At 40.1% G+C, this 22,856-nt stretch overlaps 1 protein-coding gene across 1 annotated transcript; it reads left to right on the forward strand.

Annotated features, from left to right (window-relative positions):
- The first annotated feature begins 11,861 nt into the window (after positions 1 to 11,861).
- On the forward strand, positions 11,862 to 22,533 carry PTPN20 (protein tyrosine phosphatase non-receptor type 20). The gene is given in 5 exon segments (XM_010995947.3): positions 11,862 to 11,882; positions 11,884 to 12,057; positions 15,002 to 15,217; positions 21,471 to 21,533; positions 22,356 to 22,533. Coding segments are annotated over 5 exon segments (540 nt in total). The 3' UTR covers positions 22,422 to 22,533.
- Positions 22,534 to 22,856: the final 323 nt, after the last annotated feature.

Below are 22,856 nucleotides of genomic sequence, written 5' to 3' on the forward strand. Positions count from 1 at the left end.
GTCCCTAAAATGTGAATCAGAACATGTTACTGTCCTTTGAAAGCGCTTCATTGGCTCTCTGTTACTGTCATGGTCAAGTTCTTTAGCACGGCATAAATTTTACCTCTCTAGTCTCGGCTCTCCCACAGAACTTCTTCTGGTTTCTCGAATTCATTGTTCTCTTTCTCTTGTCTCCAGGCCTTTGAATCTGTGGTTCTTGCAAGAACCATCCATCCTCCCTTCTTTGCTGAGGTAGTTCCTGCTGTCTTTCAGAGCTCGCCTGACCAGAATTTCCTTGTTTCCCACAAAGCTAGGTTTGGTGCTTCTCTAATAGTCTCATGCCATCTTGTGACTACCCTTCCCCACTTACCAAGCTATATTTAAATTATCTATTTACATTGCTGTTTCTCCTGTTGAGGTGGCTGTCATAAAAATCAGAGTAGAATAAGTGACTGCCATCATTGGATAAATACCTTAATGTTTAGTTGGTTCATTCAGATCTAAAATAACTTTATGTTTATAAAAGTAATACTTCCTTCCCGGGATAGTTGAAATAATTTATTCTTCTATCTTTTTGGGGGAGAGTGTGCAGAAGTACACTGGTGACTATTTCTGAAATCAGGGTGATAAACCATTATTAGACATTTTAAGAGATAATGCCAACAATTTGCTGTCAGTCCGAGAGGCCAGTTATATAAAGGGTCCCAATTATATAATTCCTGTCTCTGCATGTGCAGTTAGTCCTCAAGGAGACTGAATGCAAACAGGCCTTTAAAATGAGACTCTCATAATTTTGAGAAACTTGTTTTAGGACATGGGGTACATTTAACATTTGATCTTGCGTGAACTCTTTATTCAGGGTACAAGAAGAGTGACAACTAAAAAGATGCAAAGATATGAAAAAGTAGTTAAATGATTAAAACTAAAGAAAATCATATAAAATGTCTTGCTTTTCTCTTAAAAGAAAATCAACTGTAATTCAACCAAGTTCTTTAGTTCTTTTTTTTTTTTTAACCAAACATTCAGTTTATTAAAAGGGATCAATTAGCAGAGCTGGAGAAAAAAAGGCCAATACTGATGCAAAATTGCAAAACCTTTTTAATACTGGACACACAAGCAGCATCCCCAAATGCAATTGGAAGGAAAATCCTCTTGAAACAGAAAAGGGCTTATGCCCCAAAGGCTTATTAAACAGACCTGGAAAAGAAACACTGCAAATGCAGTGAGTTAGGCAATGGCCCCATAAAGGTAGGCAACTCAAGGCCTTATTTTTCCTAAACCCAAACCCATGCATTTAGCTAATCCTGGTAAAGGGTCCCAATAGCCAAAGGGAAACAAGCTTTTCCTCCCGTGCTTAAAGGCGAGCAAAAAGCAAATATTTGGGAGGCACAGAACCCTGCCCACTTCCCCACACCCCTCTCACAAGAACCCCCTACTTGCGTAAATTGACCCACCGAGTCATTGAGTAGGTCAGTTACTGAGAATGCAAATCCACAAACACGAGGCATGCTAATTTATTTACATTTAAATTTCAAACACTGAGCTCAGTATATGCTAGCCAAGTTCAGATTTTTGAAATAAAGATAAATGGAAAGCCTTAAGGATCTGAGTTAAACACTACACAGTATATTCAACAACTGGAAAAACAGCTAGGGGGTGGTATAACTACGTGCCTTTACATTTAGTACGCAAGTGTAGGGACGAGCCCTGCAGTTTGAAGAAAAACCCGTTCAGGACAGAGCTGACTGTCTCCCCTTGACTTTCAGACAAACTAAGGAGTCTGCCAGTATACAAAACCCACTGAATTCAGAAAAGTAGCAACAGGATATTAAGGAGTGGCTTTTGCCATCATGGATGGTGGGGACCAGTCTGAAGCAGGGCTGGTTGGAGGTGGGAAATGTCGCAGCTCAAATCCAGGATCTGCAGATTAGAACAGCAGTCTAAAGACAGAATGGTTAGTGCTTTCCTCAAAAATTCCCATGTTTCCAAACAAGTTCGTAGGACATTTTCCCCAGTGAACCAAATTCTGTTTTAAAGTCCACTGATTTTTCTACCTCATGCCACAGTGTAATTTAACCTAAAATGAGCCTACTTAAGTGACAGTCATAGTAAATTTCCTTGATTTCTACACCACACATTTCTTGAATTTATAGTCAAGGTTTCTGAAGAATCACATCAAGAAAGCCAGAGCAATGATTAGTTTTCTCTCCTCTTCAAATGCTGAGAACACTAAATGAGAGAATTCACGCATCTCAGGATACTGTAAGTACAGGCAGTCCTCACTTTGCCTCGCTCCAATATGCATACATTTCAGTTGTTGTATCTGACTGAATAGCGCCAGTCCCTCAACAACGCTATTCAGATTTCAGAGCTCATGGTGCGTTCACTGTGAGCACCTGTGTAAACTGCAAACTTCACTTCCAGCTCTTCAGTCCACAGATCACTACATAAATAACAGATGTGCACCGTGATCAGCGACTAATCCTGTTGCCTGTTTCCGAATACAACAGCACTCGGTCACTGTGTGCCTGTTACTCAGCTCGTGCACAATCAGCAAAGCACATAGCTGTGTTGCCTCCTTGCCTCTCAGTGATAAACCCACATAACACTTCACAAAAATAGAGGATCAAAAGAGAGAACTGGCCAACAAAGATCAAGTTGCAGCAAAGAAAGGAAAAGTGATAGCTCTGGGGATGAAATTCTAATAGAACATAAATAGGGGTATAGACGAAAGAACTGACCAGGAAAACGTTGAACTGCCACCATTGAAGAGAGCCCAGATGTGAAGCCAGAACAACCTGTTGAAGGGGAACTTACCAACATAAATGAAGGAAGAGTTTGTGACAGAAAGGATGAAGGTGTCCTGGTGGAAGTGATGCTGGCAGAAAAACCATTCACATTAAAGAAACTCTCGGAGCTACTCCACAGCAGCGTAAGTGCAAAGGACAAAGTGCTGGAAGCTGATCCGAACTTGGAAGGGAGTGCAGTAGTTCACCAAGGCACAGAGAAGATGCTTGCTCTGTAGTGTGAGTTATGTTATGGAAAGTAGAGGCATGCTCTGTTGAAACTACTTTTGATAAATTTTTAATAAGTTAAATGTTCTAATTCTCAATGTTTCTAATGTTGTAAATTGCAGTGTTCTAAATAAATATTAGTCTTGCTCTTTTTCACTTTCCTATACATTTATAACCAACAGTGAAAGGGAGTTTCTAATGTTTTGAGAAAAAATTTTAAGGGTATGGAACAATCACAATTTGTCAGACTATGATTATTAAGGTCTTTTTTGCACAGCTGCAACTCACACAGCCGTATTTACAGCTCTGTCCTACCGTGTAAAGCAAGAACGGACCGCATTATGTGGTCTAGGAGTTCTTCAGGTATAAAGACAGTATCGTGCATTTCTGTAGCACCTTAAACTTTACAAAGCATTTTGAAATGTAAAATCTTATATAAGCTTCATAAAATCCCTCTGAAGCAGACCCAACAGATATTATTATTCCTAGCTCTGAGGTTAAAAGGTATTTTAAGGGCTAAGAAAGGAGTAGGGCCATCACACATGTCAGGTTCTCTGGCTCTCGGCCCAGTACTTTTTCCGTTACTTGTCTTTGGGTCAGGGTATACTCAGAACTAACGAATAAAGATAGTGACTTAGATTTCTAGTACTTTTCCACTTTTCAGAGCACATTTGCACATATCTCATTGAGTTATTTCTACAATCACAGGAGGAGGGCAGAGCAGATGATAGTATCTGAATTTAAGGATGCAAATCAGTGAGGAAAGGACATCTTTCAGCAAACAGTGCTGGACAATTGCATGTTCGTACACCAAAAAAAAAAAAAAGTGGCGTCAAAAGACACCAGGGATGCTTGGGCAGAGAGGGAATGTGAGGTTGGGTGAGGACACAAGAACGTGGTCAGTTACACGCCAAGGAGAGAGGCCTTAGGAGAAGCTAACCCTGCTGACACCTTGATCTTGGGCTCCTAGTGTCCAGAACTGTGAAAATAAGTTTCTGTTTAAGCCGCCCAGCCTGCGGTGTTTTGTTGTGGCAGCCCTAGCAAACGAATGCACTGTGTCATTCCATTTATATAAAATTCTAGAAAATTCAGACTAATTTAGATGGACATGAAGTTGATTAGTAGTTGCCTTGAGGGCAGGAGCGGTGCAAGACAGGTAGATTACAGAGGGGGATGTGAACATTTGAGTGGTGATGGAGATGTTCCGTTATCTTTATCGTAGTGATGGTTTCGTGGGTGCACGTGTATGATGATTATACCTCAATACACTGTTGAAAAAGATGGTTTGTGAGTACGGAAGTTATATTACACTTTTTATATTTTGTACACTTTCCCACTGTAGTGTAGAGAGCTGGAAAAACATAAGCTATCTAAGGGAGAGAGATTAAACAAACATCCATACATTAGTGAGGCCTCTGTGTGTTTCTGTTACTAACCACCACCACCAGTAATAGCAGTAGTAGTAATATGCTTGTATGTGCCCCGCACTGATCTAAGTCCTTCATAGGTTGTAACTTATGTAATCCTCACCACAACCCTATGATGCTGGAGCTCAGTATCTTTGTTTTACAAAAAGGCTAAGAGAAATTACTTTTCTACACTGCAACTAGGAGACAGATCTGGGACTCAAACTTAGGCTTAAGCATCTGCAGTAGTGTTTCTCTATGTTAATTCTTTTTCTAGACTACTGATAGGTTTTTCTGTGCTGCGTGTTATTTTCTATTTCCAGAAATTAAATGGTACATTCAGTTATTCTTTATATAGAAATACAACTGCATTTTGCAAGCTTGTTGTGTTCTACTGTTTCCTTTTCTGTCTTCCCTTAATCTGAGGTCTCTGTTCTGATTAATTAGTTGTTTGATTAGATACGGACTAAGTAGTTAATGTAGTCTCAAACTCTGCCTGTCTGCAGCTAGCTCTCCTTTTTTTTTTTTAATCCTGATAAATGAATATCTTTGTTGATTTTAGGATTATGGCATTTATCTCTCAGTTTTCTCTGGGCATTAAACTTCACTGTTCTCCAGCTTCCAGTGTTTTAGATGAGAAATATAATGATAATCTGATTCTTATTCTTCTGTAAGAAACATTTTTTTTCATTCATAAATGTGAAACCTTATCACATTCAATTTTTCCCTGAAATTCAGGAATGTTACCAGATGTGTTTCATTTTATCAGTCTTACCTACAACTCATGGAACCTTTCAGTCTGCAGAGTCAGTCTTCCTTTAGCCATAGGTTAGTGTCTTCAGTTATTTAATCATTGCTCATCCTCGATCTGCTCTTTTTTTCTTTTTCTGGAGCTCCTGTGATGTAGAGGGTTGGTCTTCTCAATCTGTCTTTTCAGGCTTTCATCTTCCCTCTATATCTTTACTTCTGCCTTTTTGTAGTTTTTGCATATATTTATCTTTCTCTCTCTAGTTTTTATTCTTATTCTCTTTCTTTCATTTGGTCTTCTAGGGAATTAATTTAAGTTTCAAGAAAGACTTTCCTCCTTTAGATCATCTACAAAAATTTTTAGCTAGTGTGGTGATTAATTTTATACGTTGACTTGGCTAGGCCACAGTACCCAGGTATTTGGTCAAACATGTTGTTGTAAAGATATTTTTAGATGTGATTACCATTTAACCAGTAGACTTTGAGTAAAGCAGATTCTCCCCTGTAATATGCATGAGCTTCATGTAATCAATTTAAGAGAAAAAATTGAGATCCCCCAAGGAAAAAGCCATTCTGCCTCCAGACTGCCTTTGGCCTCAAGACTTCAACATCAGCTCTTCTCTGAATCTTCAGCCTGACAGCCTGCCCTGCAAATTGCAGACTGGCTAGCCTCCATAGTGATGTGAGCCAATTCCTTAAAATAAATCTCTTTCAGTGTATATATATATATACACACAGCTTATTGATTCTGTTTCTCTAAAGAACACTGACTAATACAAGTTTTGGTATCAAGAGTGGGTCTAGAGGAATGGAATCTTATGGATGCATTTTATGAATTGGTTCCCCATTCTGACAAAATTTAAAGGCATTAGTGACTCTTCCTAGTAGTAAAGAGAGCACTGCTAATTCATGGCATCACATGGCAGTAGAGATCCACAAAATCTCACTGGTGGATATTCTATTCAAATACTTATAAGAGGCAAGGTTCTGGATAACTATGTATACGCTACCTTAGATTACTTTTGTCAAACTAACAAGTATAATGAGATTGGCTGGTTGCTCCTAATTGTGCTGGACAAATGGGAAAAGAAAGTTACCATCCCAGGGATTCAGATTTCCAGCCCAAGCACCACATAAATGTCCTGAAAGTTTTTATGTCTGTGCTGAAAGAAACTCTTATCTCCTATAGCCATGGAGCCAGCACCTCTGAAAACCTAACCCCAAGTCTCATCCTGCAAATGGCTAAAATACGATGCAAATTAAATTCCCAACCTTTCAAGGTGTTTGCTGTTCAAATGAGGGCATTGACTGAGAAAGAATGCGATCCTGAAAACGAACAGAAACATAGGGGAAGATCCTGGTGAAGATACGCCCAACAAACCCCTAAACGCTGAGGCATCTTCTTTGCTGGTGCTACTGACGGTGACACGAATCCAATACTGATTCCAGGAGACCTAAAGCATCTCTGTGGTCTACCAGTTAGATTGGTGCTTATAGAAGTCAGATAATTAATGAAGTTTTAGCTCAGGTCCATTTAAACAGTGGGTCCAGTGGGTGCTGCCCCACTGTGGTTATTTCCCCAGTTCTGGAATGCATTATTGGAATAGATATACTCAGCAACTGGCAGAATCCTTGCATTGGTTCCCTGACCTGTGAAAGAGGGCTAATCTAACAGAAAAGGTCAAATGGAAGCCACTAGATCTGCTTCTACCTAAGAAAATAGTAAATTAAAAGCAATCCTGCATTCTTGGAGAGAATTCAGAGATTAGTGCCACCTTCAAGGACTTAAAAGAGGCAGAGGTGGTGATTCCCACCACTCACCTGTTTGACCTATGCAGAAAACAGGTGGACCTTAGAGAATGATAGTGAGTTATTGGAAGCTTAAGCAGGTGGTGACTCCAGTTGCAAGTGCTGTACCAGATGTGATTTTACTGCTTTAGAAAATTACACGTCCCCTGGTACCTGGTGTGCGCATAATGATCTGCCAAACACTTTCTCTCCATACCTGTTAGTAGAGGCCACCAGAAACAGTTTGCCTTCAGCTGGCAAGGTCAGCGATATACCTTCACTGTTCTACCTCAGGGAAATATCAACTCTCCAGCCCTGTGTCAGTTCACAGGGATCTTGACCACCTTTTGAATTACCTGATATATCACAGTGGTCCGTTATATTGATGACATTGTGCTGACTGAACCTAGTGAGCAAGAAGTAGCAACTAACTAAACTTACAGGGAAGACATTTGTGCACGAGAGAGTGGGGAATGAATCCAGTGAGAATTCAGGGGCCTTCTGCTTCAGTGAGATTTCTAGAGGTCCAGCAGTGTGGGGCATGCCAAAATAATCCTTTCTAAGGTGAAGGATAAGATGTTGCACCTGATCCCTTCCACAGCCGAAAGAGGCAGAATGCCTAGTGGTCCTCTTTGGGTTTTGGAGGCAACACATTCCTCATTTGGGTGTGCTGCTCTGGCCCACTTACCAGAAGACTCAAAAGCTGCTCGTTGTGACTGGGGCTCAGGAGACAGGAGAAAGCTGTGCTACAGGGCCAGGCTGCCGCCCAGCTGCTCTGCCACTTGGGCCACGGGATCCAGTAGATGCAGTGCCAGTGGAAGACAGGGAGACTGTCTGGAGCCTTTGTCAGGCCCCTATAGGTGAATCACAGCTCAGGCCCATGGGATTTTGGAGCAGTCTTGCCAGTCTCTGTATATAACTGCTCTCCTTTTGAGAAACAGCTTTTGACCTGCTACTGGGCCTTAGTAGAGACTGAACACTTACCCATGGGCCGTCGAGCCAGAAAGTTGGACGTGCATCGCCGCATTCCATCATCAAATGGAAGTGGTGTGTACAAGGTCGGGCTTGAGCAGGCTCTGAGGGTACAAGGTAGTTACATGAAGTGACCAAAATGCCCAGGGTCCCTTCTCCTGCTACGTTACCTTCTCTTTCCCAGCCTGCACCTGTGGCCTCATGACGAGTTCCCTATGATCAGTTGACTGAGGAAGAGGAAACTGGGACCTGGTTTCCAGATGGTTCTGCATGATAAGCAGGCACCACCTGAAAGCGGACAGCAGCTGCACTGCAGCCCCTTTTTTGGGGGACAGTGGTGAAGGGAAGTCCTCCCAGTTGGTAGCACTTTGACCAAAGCACTTGCTTGTTCATTTTTCTTGGAAGGAGAAATGGCCAGAGGTACAAATCTTTACTAATTCATGGGCTGTAGTCAGTTGTTTAGCTGGATGGCCAGGGACTTGGAAGGAACATGATTGGAAAATTGATCACAAGGAGATCTGGGAGATATAAATGTGTATAGATCTCTCTGAAAGGGCAAAAAATCATGAAGATATTTGTGTCCTTTGTGAATGCTCATCAAAGGATGATTTAAGAAGAGGTTTGAATAATCAACTGGATAGGATGACCTATTCTGTGGATACTAGTCGGCCTCTTTCCCAGCCATCCCCTTCATCACCCGATGGGTTTATGAACAAAGTCAATATGCTGGCAGGAACAGAGGCTGTGCATGGGCTCATCGACATGGACTTGCACTCTCCAAGGCTGACCTTCCTGTGGCCACTGTCGAGAGCCCCATCTGCCAGCAGCAGAGACCAAGACTGAGACCCCAGTCTGGCACTTTTTGGCAGGTTGATTACATTGGATTGCTTCTGTCATAGAAGGAACAGTGCTTTTTTTATCCTGAAATAGACACTGGATGTGGATCTTCCTTCCCCACACATAGGGTTCTACCAAATCTACCATCTGCGGACCTGCAAAATGCCTTATCCACCATCAAGGTAGTCCACACAGCCTTGTTTCTGATTAAGGAATTCACTTTGAGGGTCTCATGATGATGCAATTCACTGGCCTTCACATTTTCCTCGTAACCCTGAGGCAGCTGGTTTGACAGAGCAGTGGAGTGGCCTTTTGGAGACTCAGTTGCAGTGCCAGTGAGGTGGCAGTACCTCACAGGGCTGGGGCAGTGTTCTCTGGGAGGTTATTTGCTCCAAATTAGTGTCCAGTATATGATGCTGTTTCTGCCATAGCCAGGAATCAGGAATCAAGGACTGGAAATGGGAGTGGCCCCACTTACTGTAACTTCTAGTGATTAGCACATTTTTCACCTCCTGTCATTGCAACCTTATGCTCTGCTGGTCTCAAGGTCTTAGGCTGTCTTCATCAGTGTCATCTGGCACTTGGTAGGGCTTTTCCATCTGCAAACTTGAGTCTTCCTTGAAGGGAAGCAGATCATGGAATTATTTGTGGACTGTGGAGTCTAGAGGAATTGCTGTGTAATACAGAACAAATTACTCAGCCTCTTTGAATAAAGGTTCCTCAGGACGCTGCTTGGCACTGGCCTGCATATTTGCACTAAATTCTACTACTTTCTCTTTTGTTTGGGGGACTCTTCTCCTGTGACCACTTGAGTTATTTCTTCCCTGCTAAATACAGGCGTACCTGGTTGTTTAATGCTATGCTTTTGTATTTATTTTACAAATTGAAAGTTTGTGGCAACCCTGCTTAGAGCTAATCCATCAGCACCATTTTCCCAAGAGCATTTCCTCACATTTTGGCAATTTTTGCAATATTTCAAACTTTTTCGTTATTATTATATTTGTTATAGTTATCTGTGATCAGTGATCTTTGATGTTACTATTACAAAATGATTACAACTTGCTGAAGGCTCAGATGATGGCTAGCCTTTTTTAGCAATAAAATATTTTTTAATTAAAATATTGCTTTCTAGACATAATGTTATTGCACATTTAATAGACTACAGTATAATATAATCTTTATATGCACTGGGAACAAAAAAAATTCATGTAACTCACTTATTTCAATAGTCTCTTTCTTGTGGTGGTCCAGAAATTGCACCCGCAGCATCTCCAAAGTATGCCTGTGTTCTGAATTTTGTTTCTGAAATTCCTTTTATGTATTCCTGTTATATGCTCAGCATCCTTTAGCATTTTCATAATTATTGTCATTTTTTCACTTTTTTTTTTTTTTTTTTGAGTTCTGGTGAACTTCCTTAAGCCAATTTTCTAAATCACTAATTTGCTTTTCTGTTCACTTCTCACTTTAGGGATTTTAATTGAGTAACAATGGTTTTTATTTGAAAGCAAGCTTTTATTATTTATATTGTTTAATTTTCACATATCGAATCTCCCTTTTGATCATACAAAATTGTTCTCTTCTGCAAAATAGTACATGTTCACTCTAAAAAATTTTGGATGATAAAGTAGCCACTGCTAGCATTTTGATAAATACTTGCCAAGTTTTTAAATGTATGTTTATATATGATATATATGTATATGTACATACATATATATGATGAAAGATCTTACTTTAATGCTCTTTTACCTCCTTTGTAATTGAATAATTTAACAAATTTATATCAATAAACACATGTATATCATCCTTTTCAATAATAAAATAATGTTTGCTTAGATTTCATTTAAAATACAAATAGGAGTTTTTAAAAACATTCTTCCCTCTTATAAAAAGGAGGACATTTGCTATGATTTCTCAGAATGGTCTCCTTTTGTGAAGTGCTGGATATCTTTGTATATCTAGTAACTGTTTTTCCTGTTTATTCACATTTACGAGGAGATATCTGTTTGCTATTTTGGAATTTGAAAAAGGTTCTATCAGAAATTGTGTACGCCCTGTTCAGTGATCTTGGTCATAGCGTATTTGCTGGGTAAGTGGGTTGAGTACCTTGAGTAGCAGGGAAGGACTATGGGTGAGACCACTGTGTGGTAGGAAGGACCCTCCTTTTATTCTCTCTGTGGGAGCAGTGGTGGAACCAGAGCCCCAGATGTCCATGTAAAGTGAAGAAAGAGCTCCTGGGCCAGTGGAGTTTATTAGAGAGCCAAGTAGTTGGGTTTCCCCCTCATATTTGTTCTAATAGTTCATGTTAGATGAGCCCCATGTTACCTGGAGCAAATTCACTACTTTGAGGCATCCTTTTATCACAATACCTTTACTCTGATTAGCATGCCACTTCACCAGGTGAAGGCTGCGAATGAACATAAAAGATGACTGCCTTGTGTGGGGGCCACTGGTAGAATTCCAGTAATCCTAGCATTTGTATCTGATCAGCTACCCAAGTATTTTTCTCCCACCCCCCCACCCCCCTGGCCCCTGCTGCTCTGGGCTCGCATGTTCTCTGGATTTGTAGGAGACTGTCATTCATTCACTTGCTTCCTCAGAGCTCTCCCCCTTTGCTGTGTTCAGTTACAGGATAGGAGGTACCTCCCTTGGCCTAATCCTACCTATGCCATATATAACAGCAATCTCTCAAAGTGTCTGGATTTTGGTGGCATCCTTCTCTGTTTAGTAGAAACTGGGTTTTAAACAAAACTAACTTATCCTAACTGTATATTCCTTAAGCCATACCAGTAGGTTTTCAGGAGGGAAAAATTTAAGTTCATGGACTGAAGTAACCATTTTGAAAAGAAACTCTGATGCCATCTTCTCTATTGGTCAAAGAGATACATGGATGTACTCATGTGAAATGCTTCCATGAAATCTGGGTGTATGGCATCTCCCACTTCTCCTTTACCCATCAGATGTTTCTGTTTTTGTAATAGATGATTCAACACGTGTTCTTCTCAGAGAAAACAAGGACTGCATCAATGCTAGTTACATTAAAATAGTCAATTCTGGAGAAGAGTACTACTATATCACTACCCAAGGACCACTGCCAGGTACCACAGATGACTTTTGGCAGATGACTTTGGAAAATAACTGTTAATGTTATTGTCATGATAACCAGAGAGGTAGAAGATGGAGTTATCGAATGCCACCATTACTGGCCCATTTCTACGAAGAAGCCTTTGGAATTGAAAAGCTGTCGTGTCTTCCTGGAGAACTACCAGATACTTCAGAATTTCGTCGTTCGAATATTTCAAGTTGTCAGGAAGTCCGTAAGTTTTAAAAAAAACTCATCTATTTAGAGATATATATTTCATTATATAAGCACACGTGTCAGGAGGAGCAGTTAGAAGTAGGGTGGGATATAGCTGGGGATACTTTTTAAAGTAACTTGTTTTTACTTCTCCCTGGTACCAGAAAGTAAGACAACACCACTTCTATTTCTGCCTAACCAAACTCTGGAGAGATGTTAGGGCGGTTGAGAGCTACTCTTGGAAGTTGCCTAATCCTGGGCTGTACTTCGGCTGCTTCTGCTGAGTGTGACATATATATATATATATATATATTGAGTCCTTAAGATAATGCTGATGATCACAGTGCCAGGCGCTACGGCTCCACACCGAGTAGTGGAGAGTTCAGTGTGCTCCCTGGACTTTCAGTTCCTCTGCTCAGTGGTAATACTGAGATCTGTATGGGGTGCTTTGGGGGCTCAGGAGGGACGTACTTAGCTCTACTTGGGTTTTATGGAAAGGTTTTCTAGAGGAGGTGACATCTGGATTGAGAATTGCCCAAGTGAGAAAGATGGAAAGAGGAAGTAGATGGCCGAGGTGTAAAAGAGCATGGGATATGTAGAGAGACATGTAAGTAGTGAAGTGTTTCTGGAATGTAAAATCGCAATGCCAGGGAGTAATGAGGGCTGAGAGGAGGCTACAGAAAATAGGCAGGGAACTATCTTGGATCTCAGCTCAGGAGCATGAACTTTATTATGAAGATAATTGGGACACATTTGAGGTGAAGTGCAGCACAAGTGAGGTGGTAGCATATGAGCTCCTGCTCAGAAAATGGTGCTGGAATTTAAGAACTGAGAGGTTTTTGATACTAGACAGTATAGTGGTGGTAAGTCCAATGCATGATCATCAGTGTGAAGACTGAAAGAAAGGAATGGTCCCCTTTGCAAGAGAGAAGTAAAGATGTGAGGTTAGAGTGTGTGCTGGGCTGTTGAGATCCTGAATTTGCCCTATCAGAGTCTGTCATCAGGAGACAGGCAGCATCTCTGGTGAACGTGGCAGATGAACCGGGAGGTTTAGCCACTGGATGATAGCAATGAGAAGATGGAGCTAGGAGGTATGACACTCAAAAGGAAGAGGAGTTTTTGTACCAGGAGGAGGAATAATGAATTGGAAATAGCATTGGACAGTAGGGAGTCTGCAACCTAATCTCTACGCTCTGTGGTACCTGGCGCACAGGAGGACAGGTGGGCTGGATTAGAGAGGGCTGCGGAGTGCAGTGTCGTGGGAGGCAAGGCAAGGAAGTGGAAGAAGCATTTAGGGAAGTGATGAGGGTTTCCAAGAGTTTACTGTAGGATGGGGGCCTGAGTGCAAAGGGAGACATGGAAGAGACAGAAGAGTAGGGTGGGAGGGAAGAGGTGAAATTGAGGGGCATGGGGAGGATCAGAGCACAGAGCAGTGACCAGGGAGGCTGAGAATAATAATGGCTGACGTTGGTGGGGAGCTTGCTGCTAGTGCTAAGCACTGTGCTTGCTCTGTATGCCTGGGGATTTGCCCGGCCCCTCGCTCCCCTAATACTGTTGATTCCCTCTGATTAACCAAGTATTGTGCCAGGTGCTGCAGATAGAAAGCAAATACAGTCTCCATCTTAGAGTACTTACATCTGGTGAGGAAGGAAGACACCACTTCCAGGTGACATGTAGTGCGTGCGATGAGAGAAGGACAGCATGCTTGGAGAACACAGGCCAGATGGGAGGCACAGAGAGATGATCTGTCTGCAAGGATGCAAATGCTCGGGTCCACCTGTGGAGCCTTGGCAAGGGGGTCTAGGATGGTGGCCTTTGGACTGAGGCCCATGAGCCTCAGAACCACGGGGTTTATGTTTGGAGAATCTGAATCATGGGTTCTGTCTTCACGGCACTGGCTCAGGAAAGCGGTGAGGCCCACCTTTGTTCAGTTTCCCAGGGGTCAGCAGGGGCAGGAAAGATTTAATCCCTGAGCTATGTGATGGGATGAGCGCTGTCCTCAACTTGGTGCCTTCACAAGATTTTCAAGTATTGTTTTCCTCATCCAGTTTCATATACGAATGATTCATATTTGATTTTCTGTTTGGAACTTAGGAAAAAGAGGTGCATTAGGGAGAAGCAGAGAAGGAGTGAGAAACCCGCCCAGAGTTTTTTCACAAGGGTACCCAGTGAAGTAAAATGAGGGCTCCACCCTGGAGAAAGGGTAAGCCCTCTGGAGGGGATGATGGGTAAACTCAGAGTGCTTTATCTGTCGACCCTGAGGAGAGTTCCATGACGCCATTTTCAGGGGACTCAGCACAAGAGTTGGGACCAAAGTCTATTCACATGGTCATTAACCACCCTGTCTTCATCGCCAGAGGAGATTGCCCCCCGCCACTCACCAACCTGACCCAACTTGACAACACCTACCTATTCTAATTAAATTTAGTATCATGACATATAAGCCAAGGTAGACTGCTTTTCTATCTTATTCCTAACATGTGAGCTCATCTTTCACTCTAAGCGTCTGGATTCTTGGTGCAGAAGGAAAATGGTAGAGTTGATCTGGAGGGCCTACCCTATTGTCCAGCTCTAAGCCTGTGAGCCTCCTGAGCTAGAGTGCATCTGTCAGTCACTCCTGCTCTTACTTTTTCATCTGTAAAATGAGGATAACATAGTGCCTGTTCCCCAGGGCTGATGTGCAGGTTAAATGAGCTAATATGTGTCAAGTCCTTAGCACAGTACCTGGCACATTGTTAAGTGCTCAGTTCCTGTTACCTGTTAGTATTCTTATTTTTATTAACATATCGATGTAGTCATTATTATTATTATATCTGGCATATTAGAAATTAATATAAAATCTCTAATACAAAAAGCTGAGAAATCTCTTCTTCTCTCCCCTTTTCTGCTCTCTCTCTCCCCACCCCTCTTTCACGCTCTCTCCCTTACTCCCTCTTACCCTCCCCACCTCCCACCCCCAACAGACAGAAACTAGTCACTTTGTAAAACACTTGCAGTTCACCAAGTGGCCAGACCATGGCACTCCTGCCTCAGCAGAAGGTTTCATAAAGTATGTTCGTTATGTGAGGAAGAGCGACGTTACAGGACCCGTCCTTGATCACTGCAGTGCTGGCGTGGGCCGGACAGGGGTGTTCCTCTGCGTGGATGTTGTGTTCTGTGCCATTGAAAGGAACTTCCCAGTAAGTGTGTGAATTAAGCAGACAAACCAATGCTGTTAGTAAATACTGTACTTTTAATAGCCTTCTAATATCTGAAGATTCATGTTTGGCTTTCAGGAGCAACTTATTAAATAGCACGTGAGCTTTGGCTACCAGCTTCTCACTTAACTGCTGCAGGTTCTTGGAGATGGTTGTGAGGATTAAAGTACAGAATGCAAATGAATGGCTTAGGACAGTGTCTGGAGCGTAGTAGGTACACAGTAAATGTGAGTTAGTTTTCCCTTTGCTTCCCTCCACCCCACACATACAATTTTTAGACTCTTATTAGAGGATGTTGATGACACGTGCCTGTTTTTAATGAACAGAAATACAGACACGTGAGCACATTAGACTTCAGAGTTAATGAGAGGTCCCTGGGTGTGACTGTCAGTTTTGCCACATACTTTAGATTTTGGTGACTGTGACATTGCTTATCGTCCCTGAAAGCTAGTGTTCTCATACATAAAATAAGGATAATAATATTGTTGGGTTTGAGTCAATCATTAACAGTTCTTTACTTCCCTCCTAAATTTGTAACCAGCTAAGGCGTAGACACAAGAATTAGACATACTGTGATTCTATTACCTTTATTACTGATTAAACTAGTTAGGGAATGTGGCTTTAGATATGTGCCCCAAAAGGCCTACCTACTGAACTGTTTTCCTGTCTGTGAGGAGAGGAAGCAGGCACTGGGAGAAAGCAGCTCTCACCATGTCCACAAAGTATACAAAAATCCACACCTCAGTCATAAGAAAGCAAGAGCTATGAGACATTTGCCCTGGTAGACAGGTCCTGCAGCATTATCTTGTTATCAGAATAGATGTCAAGTCTCTGCTCTCTCGGGCATTATGTAGTTAGAGCCCAACAGTGACAGGCTTTCCCCTGTGACAGCAGGTTAACTGCATGGGCTCCACACCTCTCCCTCCTAAGGGTTGTATTATTGAGGTGGGAAGCCCCATAAAAAAAGACCGGCAGGACCCCTAGGCAGGGCCACTACTCCCCTGCCAGCATCATCCGGTTCCTTGGCCCAGAGGCTCTATCTCACTTTTTGCCTCTGAAACGGCTTACTTACCCCTGAAATTCTATTGGTTCCCTGAGCTCACTCCTGATCGGATATTTCCTTCACTCCTGATTGGTCCATTTCCCTAACTTCTGATTGGTCCATTTGTAGTACTTTGTTTGCATGGAGCTTACTCCTGATTAGTTATTTCTCTCTCTCCTGATTGGTCCATTTTTACAAAGCTTGTTCCTAATTAGTCAGCTTTTGTTACACCTTATTTGTGTATGATGTTGCAAAGTCTAGACTGGCAGCCTATAAAAGCCTGTGTAAACCTGCAGATGGGGTCCAGAGCTTGGAGTGTTAACTCCTCTGGGCCTGCTGGCGTAATAAACCTGAGTTGTCTGACTCTCCGAGTGCTGCTTGGTCTCTTGTCCAGATCCAGATTGCTGTCACAACTGAGCTGTAACACTGAGCTGTAACACGTTTTTCTGCAACATTTCATGGGGGGTAGAAAAATGTCACTCCCTGGAGGACAGAGGAAGTTTCTTTCTCTCAGAAGCTTTAGCCAGTATCTCCTAGCATTTCTCTGATTCCAATTGAGTTATATAGCCTTTACTCTAAACTAATCACTGTGGGAGATGCTGGTCCATTTAGGTCATTCGGACTACTTTAGGCCATAAGGTTGTGAATGAAGAGCAAAATGGTTTTCCAAAGCAAACTGAGAGTTTTAGTACAAAGAATGAATATAAATGAGGTGATCAAAAAAATGGCGAATGTCCTCAAAAATGCTGAAAATTTAAGTAGTATCAATCTGATGTTACCAGTTCCCATAGTTTATGTTGTTTTATTCTTTCAACAGAAAATGCATTAGCAGAGTTTTTATTTTATGTATTGTTCATCATAATTAAATCATTTTTTGTATTTGTCCTTATTTTGTATTCCTTATAGAAACTATAAAAACTGTAAATTTTATATTTTATGATTATAAGTAGCTCTGTTTTTTTTCCCCCATCATTATACCTTCTTTAAATTCAAAATGTGTTTTATCATAAGTCATCTGTCAGCTCAACAGTTTTTCTTAGGGGTACATAAAATAGTGATATATTTTATAATTAAGGATGCTTAGATTTGGTTTAAAAATAGTGGTTCAAAAATAGGAAATACATCCATTGTTTCCTTATTGGCTTTGCATAGAGCCTTAAGCTGTCAAGCGCTCGTACGGATGTCCCTCTCCACTCTTCTCAGAAATGTTTCCTACCAGAGCCAATCAAAGTGTGCTCTTGGAGCAGCAGCAATTTGTGGATGTTCGTCATTTGCAGCAAGATAAGTTTTCTGAAATTGAGAGTAAGCGTTTAGAAACTTTCAAAGCAGTTTGGTGTATCACTGTGACATCCAAGAGCATGACGGTGGGTTGGCCTTGTTGAACAGGGTGTAGACCAGTTTGTGTGCTGTGGAACTCACACAGGGGGTCTCGCATGCTGCAGACTGCATACCAGCCATGGGTGGCTGGACACGTGACCACTGATATTTTAAGATTAGTTTATTAATTATGACTCTAAAGAATATGAAAATCTGAGAAGATGTAACCATTTATTTCTTTTTATTAGTTGTTATTTTTTAGTCATTTTTACTTTTAATCAGGCTTACTTAAAAATCCTTAAAACATTGGAAACAAAATGGCTCTTCTCTTGCCAAAACACTGAGATTGGTCTGTAGTTGAAACATTCTTGATAGAACTTTCTCCTCTAACCATCTTCAGCATGCAATAACGGTCGTTAATTGTCAGTTTCTATGTTATGACATAATGAAAATGAATAATCCACAGTTTAACACATGAACCTTTACAAAGTCAAAAATTCTTTACCACCCCTCTAAGCACACTGTTCAGTTCACCTGGTAGGCTTTTGTTTTGTTTTGTTTTTATTTTTATTTTTGTTTTTGTTTTTTTGGTAGCAAGACTTTCTGGATGAAGCAGTGTGTTGATTTATCTTCTGGGATAAATTCTTTAATCTGTGTAACTACCTTAAGACTGTTTTTTTTGTCATTACAGCTCTACTACCAGAACATAATCTGATATAAAACTTAAGCTCCAAATTACATTTGTTGACGATGTAGTACTTTGCATTTTTATACAATTTAAAACCCGTTGTGTTCGTCAGTAATCAAACCAAGCAAAGGAAGAATTTTTGCTTCTTATCACATGATGTTCAAATCACAGATATGCTGAATCACTATGTTAGCAGTATCTGTGCATTTATTAAGTTATGGTGGTAAACACTTTGCTACTTTTATTTGTTTCCTAAGTTGGTACCACTCCACATCCCCAGGCAGTCCCTGAATTCGTCAGGTTGTGATGTCATTAGAAAATGGTACTTTAACTATCTTTTTTTTTTTTTGCCGCATAATCATCTCAGATTTTCAAGAAAACACCTTTAGTCAAAAACACTCTTTGTCAAAAATAATTGGGAGTATTTGTATGGGACCTATGTCTAGTTCCATATTCTGTTTCATTTATCTATGTGTCTATCATTTCGTTAATACCACACTTTGGATTCCTGTAGCTATATAAGTCTTAACATCAGATAGAGTGAATCTTTCTCTTTCAAAATTGTTTTAACTGTTATAGATCTGTGCCTTTCCATGGAAGTTTTAAAATTAGCTTGCTATGTTTACAAAAAAGCTTGAGGGATTTTGATAGGATGAGTGGACATTTTTTACTATGTTGGATCTTCCAGTGTGAATGTGGTATGTCTCCATTTATTTAGGTCTTCTTTGATTTCTTTCATCAGCATTTTGTCATTTTCAGCATATAGATTCTGTACATTTTTTTTAGATTTAGCCTATTTCATTTTCTTTGGAGCAGTTATAAATGGTTTCACTGTCATGTTCATTGTGTGTATATGTATGTAGAAATGCAATTGATTTTTACATGGGGATCTTGTATCCTGTGATCCTGTTGAACTCACTCATCAGTTGTAAGAGGTTTTTTGTTCTGTTTTATTTTGTTTTTAGATTTCTTGGGATTTTCTACATAGATGATCATTCTGTGTACAAGTAGGGACAGACTTATCTCTTCCTGTCCAATATGTTTGCCTCTTACTTTTTCTGTTCTTACTATACTATCTGGAACTTCAAGTGTTGTGTTGAATATGAGTGGTGAGAGAAGACTTTCTTGCCATCACTGATATTAGGGGGAAAGCAAAGTAAAATCATTTGTTCTGTGAAAGACCCTACAAAGTGGATGAAAAGACAAGCTACAGACTTGGAGAGACTGCAAGCCACATATCCAGAAGAGGTCTTACATTTAGAATATATAAAGAAACTTTAAAACTCAAGAGTAAGAAAAAACAAAAATGAAAAAAATCCAGTTAGAAAATCGGTAAAAGACTTGACATTTCAACAGGATGTAGTGATGACAAACACATGAAAAGATACTCAGCTTCATTAGCTTTTAGGGACATGAAATTAAAACCATGCTGAAATATCATTGGATATCTATCAGAAAAAAACTAATATAAAAAATAATGACATCACCGAATTCTGGTGAAGATTTGAAAAACCTAGATTACTTATACATTGCTTGTGGACATGTAAAATGGTAGACCCAGGCTGGAGAACAGTTTTAAAATTTGTTTTTAAAAAAAAGCAAAAGCAAAACTAAATTAAACTTGCCATGGAACCCTAGCAATAGCACTCTTGGCTATTTATTCCAGAGAGATGAAAACCTGTGTTCACACAAAAACTGGTACATAAATGTTCATAGTTAATCTATTTAGAATAGCCAAAAATTGGAAAAAACTTAGATGTCCTTCAAAAAGTTGATGGTTAAAAAAATTGGTCCACATCCATACTGTGGAATACTATTTAGCAATAAAAAGAAATGAACTATTGATACAATTTCAAAGAATCTCAAGGCAATTAGGCTAAATGAAAAAAAGTCAATCTCAAAAAGTTAGATATTACATGATTTCATTGTATAATCCTCTTGGAATAACTAAACTGTAGACACGGATATAGATTACTGGTTGCCAAGGGTTGGGGGTTGAGATGGATGAGTAGTTCTAATGGATAGCAGGTGGAAGTCTTGAAGGGGGACAGTGCTGTATCTTGATTGTGGTTGCAGTTATCTGAATCTTCATATGTGACAACATTGTATAGAATTACACACACTCACACATACATGCATACACTCACAAATGATTGCTGTGTAAAACTGGCAAAATCTGAGTAATCTCTGGATTGTATCAATGTCAATTTCCTGGTTTTGATATATTATACTCTAGTTATATAGGATGGTATCATTGGGGGAAACTGGGTGAAGGATACACAGAATCTGTACAGCTTTTTTTTTTTTGCAACTTACTATGTATCTATAATTATTTCAATTTAAAAATGTTTAAGGCTTAATTAAAATTTTAAATTATAGAAATGGCAAGTTATAAAAATAAAGGAATGCTAACATTTTCTCTGATTTTTACATACTTTTGGATTATAGTTGACAAACCTTAAAATTTCATGGTCTTGCTGCGCATGTCAGCATGATCTTGCTGCACATGGCTGGTCCTCAGTGCACCACATGTAACTTTTTAGGCAAGTTCAGCAGCACTTGAGCTGGTCTAGATTCTGTTCTGCTGATGAGGCTTCTCAATGCTGCGCCACTGTCAGGTTGCCGTGAGAGTTTCTAGACACTTATTACCAGTTTCTAGACTAATCTCATTGTGGTCTAGCAACAGCCCTTTGCAGACCTGCACCATCTTAGCAACCACACTGGTAAAGCGCAGGTGCAGAATCTGGTGTTGGGCCAACTGGTGCTCAGGGTCTCCATTTGAGCTGCGTGGGCTCTTTATATAAGAAACAGCTGTGTTACTGTTGTGGCCAGAAAAAGTCTTCTGTGCTTCAGAATTTTCCAAAATCATAGTGTTGCTTTAAGTTCTCCCTTTAGAGAACAGGAAAGTATACACAGGGGCAAATTTGTTGTTATTTCTTTTGGAGAACATTTCTTATTATAAATGATTGCTTCCTGTTTTTTTCCTGGAAACCCATTTAAACAAGTCTTCCTTATCCATTAGACTAGGTTGAACATAGTACATTTTCTTATGACTGAAAATGAGAACTTTCTGGTTAAATTGTGATATATTTTTTACTTGAAAGAAATATGGAGTTCTCATTTGGCATTTATGAGTTTGTGTTTTCCCCCTATATGGATAATACAAAATTATTGTCATCCTGTTACAGTTCAACACCATGAATATAGTGGGCCAAATGAGAGAACAACGTTATAGAATGATCCATACAAAGGTAAGTCTCACCACATAAATTCTAATAACAATAATGAATATAAAGATGAACACTGTATAGCACGTTACAATGTATAAAGCTCTTTTGCCTACATGATGTCGTTGAATTCTCACTGTTTGAGACAGACAAGAGTTTTGCTCTTCTATTACTGATGAAGTACTCCAAGTTCAAGGTGAAGAAGTTTGTTTGCTAAGGTCATTCAGATAGCAAGGGGAGGAGCCAGGACTGAAACTGAAGTCTCCTGATGCCCACACACATGCTTTGTCCATAATGCCATGTTATTTAAGTAACATACCTAAAGTTATTTCTGTAAACTTCTGGATAGCAGTTTCGGGATATTTACTTGGAACTAAACATATCAGTCATTGGCATGTCATAAAAAAGACATTTATGTCACAGATTAGTTATATTAATCATTGGGGTAATCAAGAAAATATGAATAATGAAAACAAACAGATACCCCTAAATCTTTTTTTAGGGTTTTTTTTTTAGGCAATGTTGAATGATATGAAGTGTTTCATTTGGACTAGGGGTGCCTGAGAGACCTGAAAAAAAGGAGTTCAAATTTGATTTATCCAGTGAAGATATAAAGAGAGTGAGATTAAGAGGCAGTTTCTCCTCTGTTCAGTTAACCTTCAGTTAACTGGTTCTAGACCAAGAACTATATTATCATTTATCTACCTGGTATTTAAAATATGTTTACATACAGAGGTTCTTGGTTAAATGTTTGCTCTTTGTGGTAGGAAATTACAAATGTGTTCTCTGAAAGTGGATGTTGGTATTCAGTTAACATTCCATTGTCTTTCATATAGATGTATTTAGGAGCAGTATACCTTTTGGTATAAAATTGTGCATGAAATTCTTAATAAGCTTCTGACTTTAAAGTAAGAAAGACTTCTGTTGCCTCACACTTGAAATTACCAAATAGCTTGGAGCTTCCTCACAAAGAATATGTTCAAGCTGTGCTGAAGGGCTTGCTCCTGCAAATGTGCTTTCTTGGTGTATCATTTGACTTTCTTCCTGGCAACTCCCTGAAGGCAGCATCGTTGGATTCGGAGTGAACGGTGTTTACCCACTGACCTTACTTAGGTAATAGCAGATACCCTCCCACATTTTCCAATGAAATGAAAGTTACGTAAAACAACTGCAGCCTATTTGGTTGAAGGGATTACAGAGCTCGGTAGAGGACTTAAACTGTATTATTTAAGATTTTATTTGGAAAGACAGCTAACGGGAGCTGAGAATTTTCAGGATCACAAGATCGCAGGATCACATCATGACCTCTTAACAGGCATTTTCAAGATAGACACTTACCCATTATCC

This window comes from Camelus dromedarius, chromosome 8, assembly GCF_036321535.1.
Source record: "Camelus dromedarius isolate mCamDro1 chromosome 8, mCamDro1.pat, whole genome shotgun sequence".
Classification (NCBI taxonomy): domain Eukaryota; kingdom Metazoa; phylum Chordata; class Mammalia; order Artiodactyla; family Camelidae; genus Camelus; species Camelus dromedarius.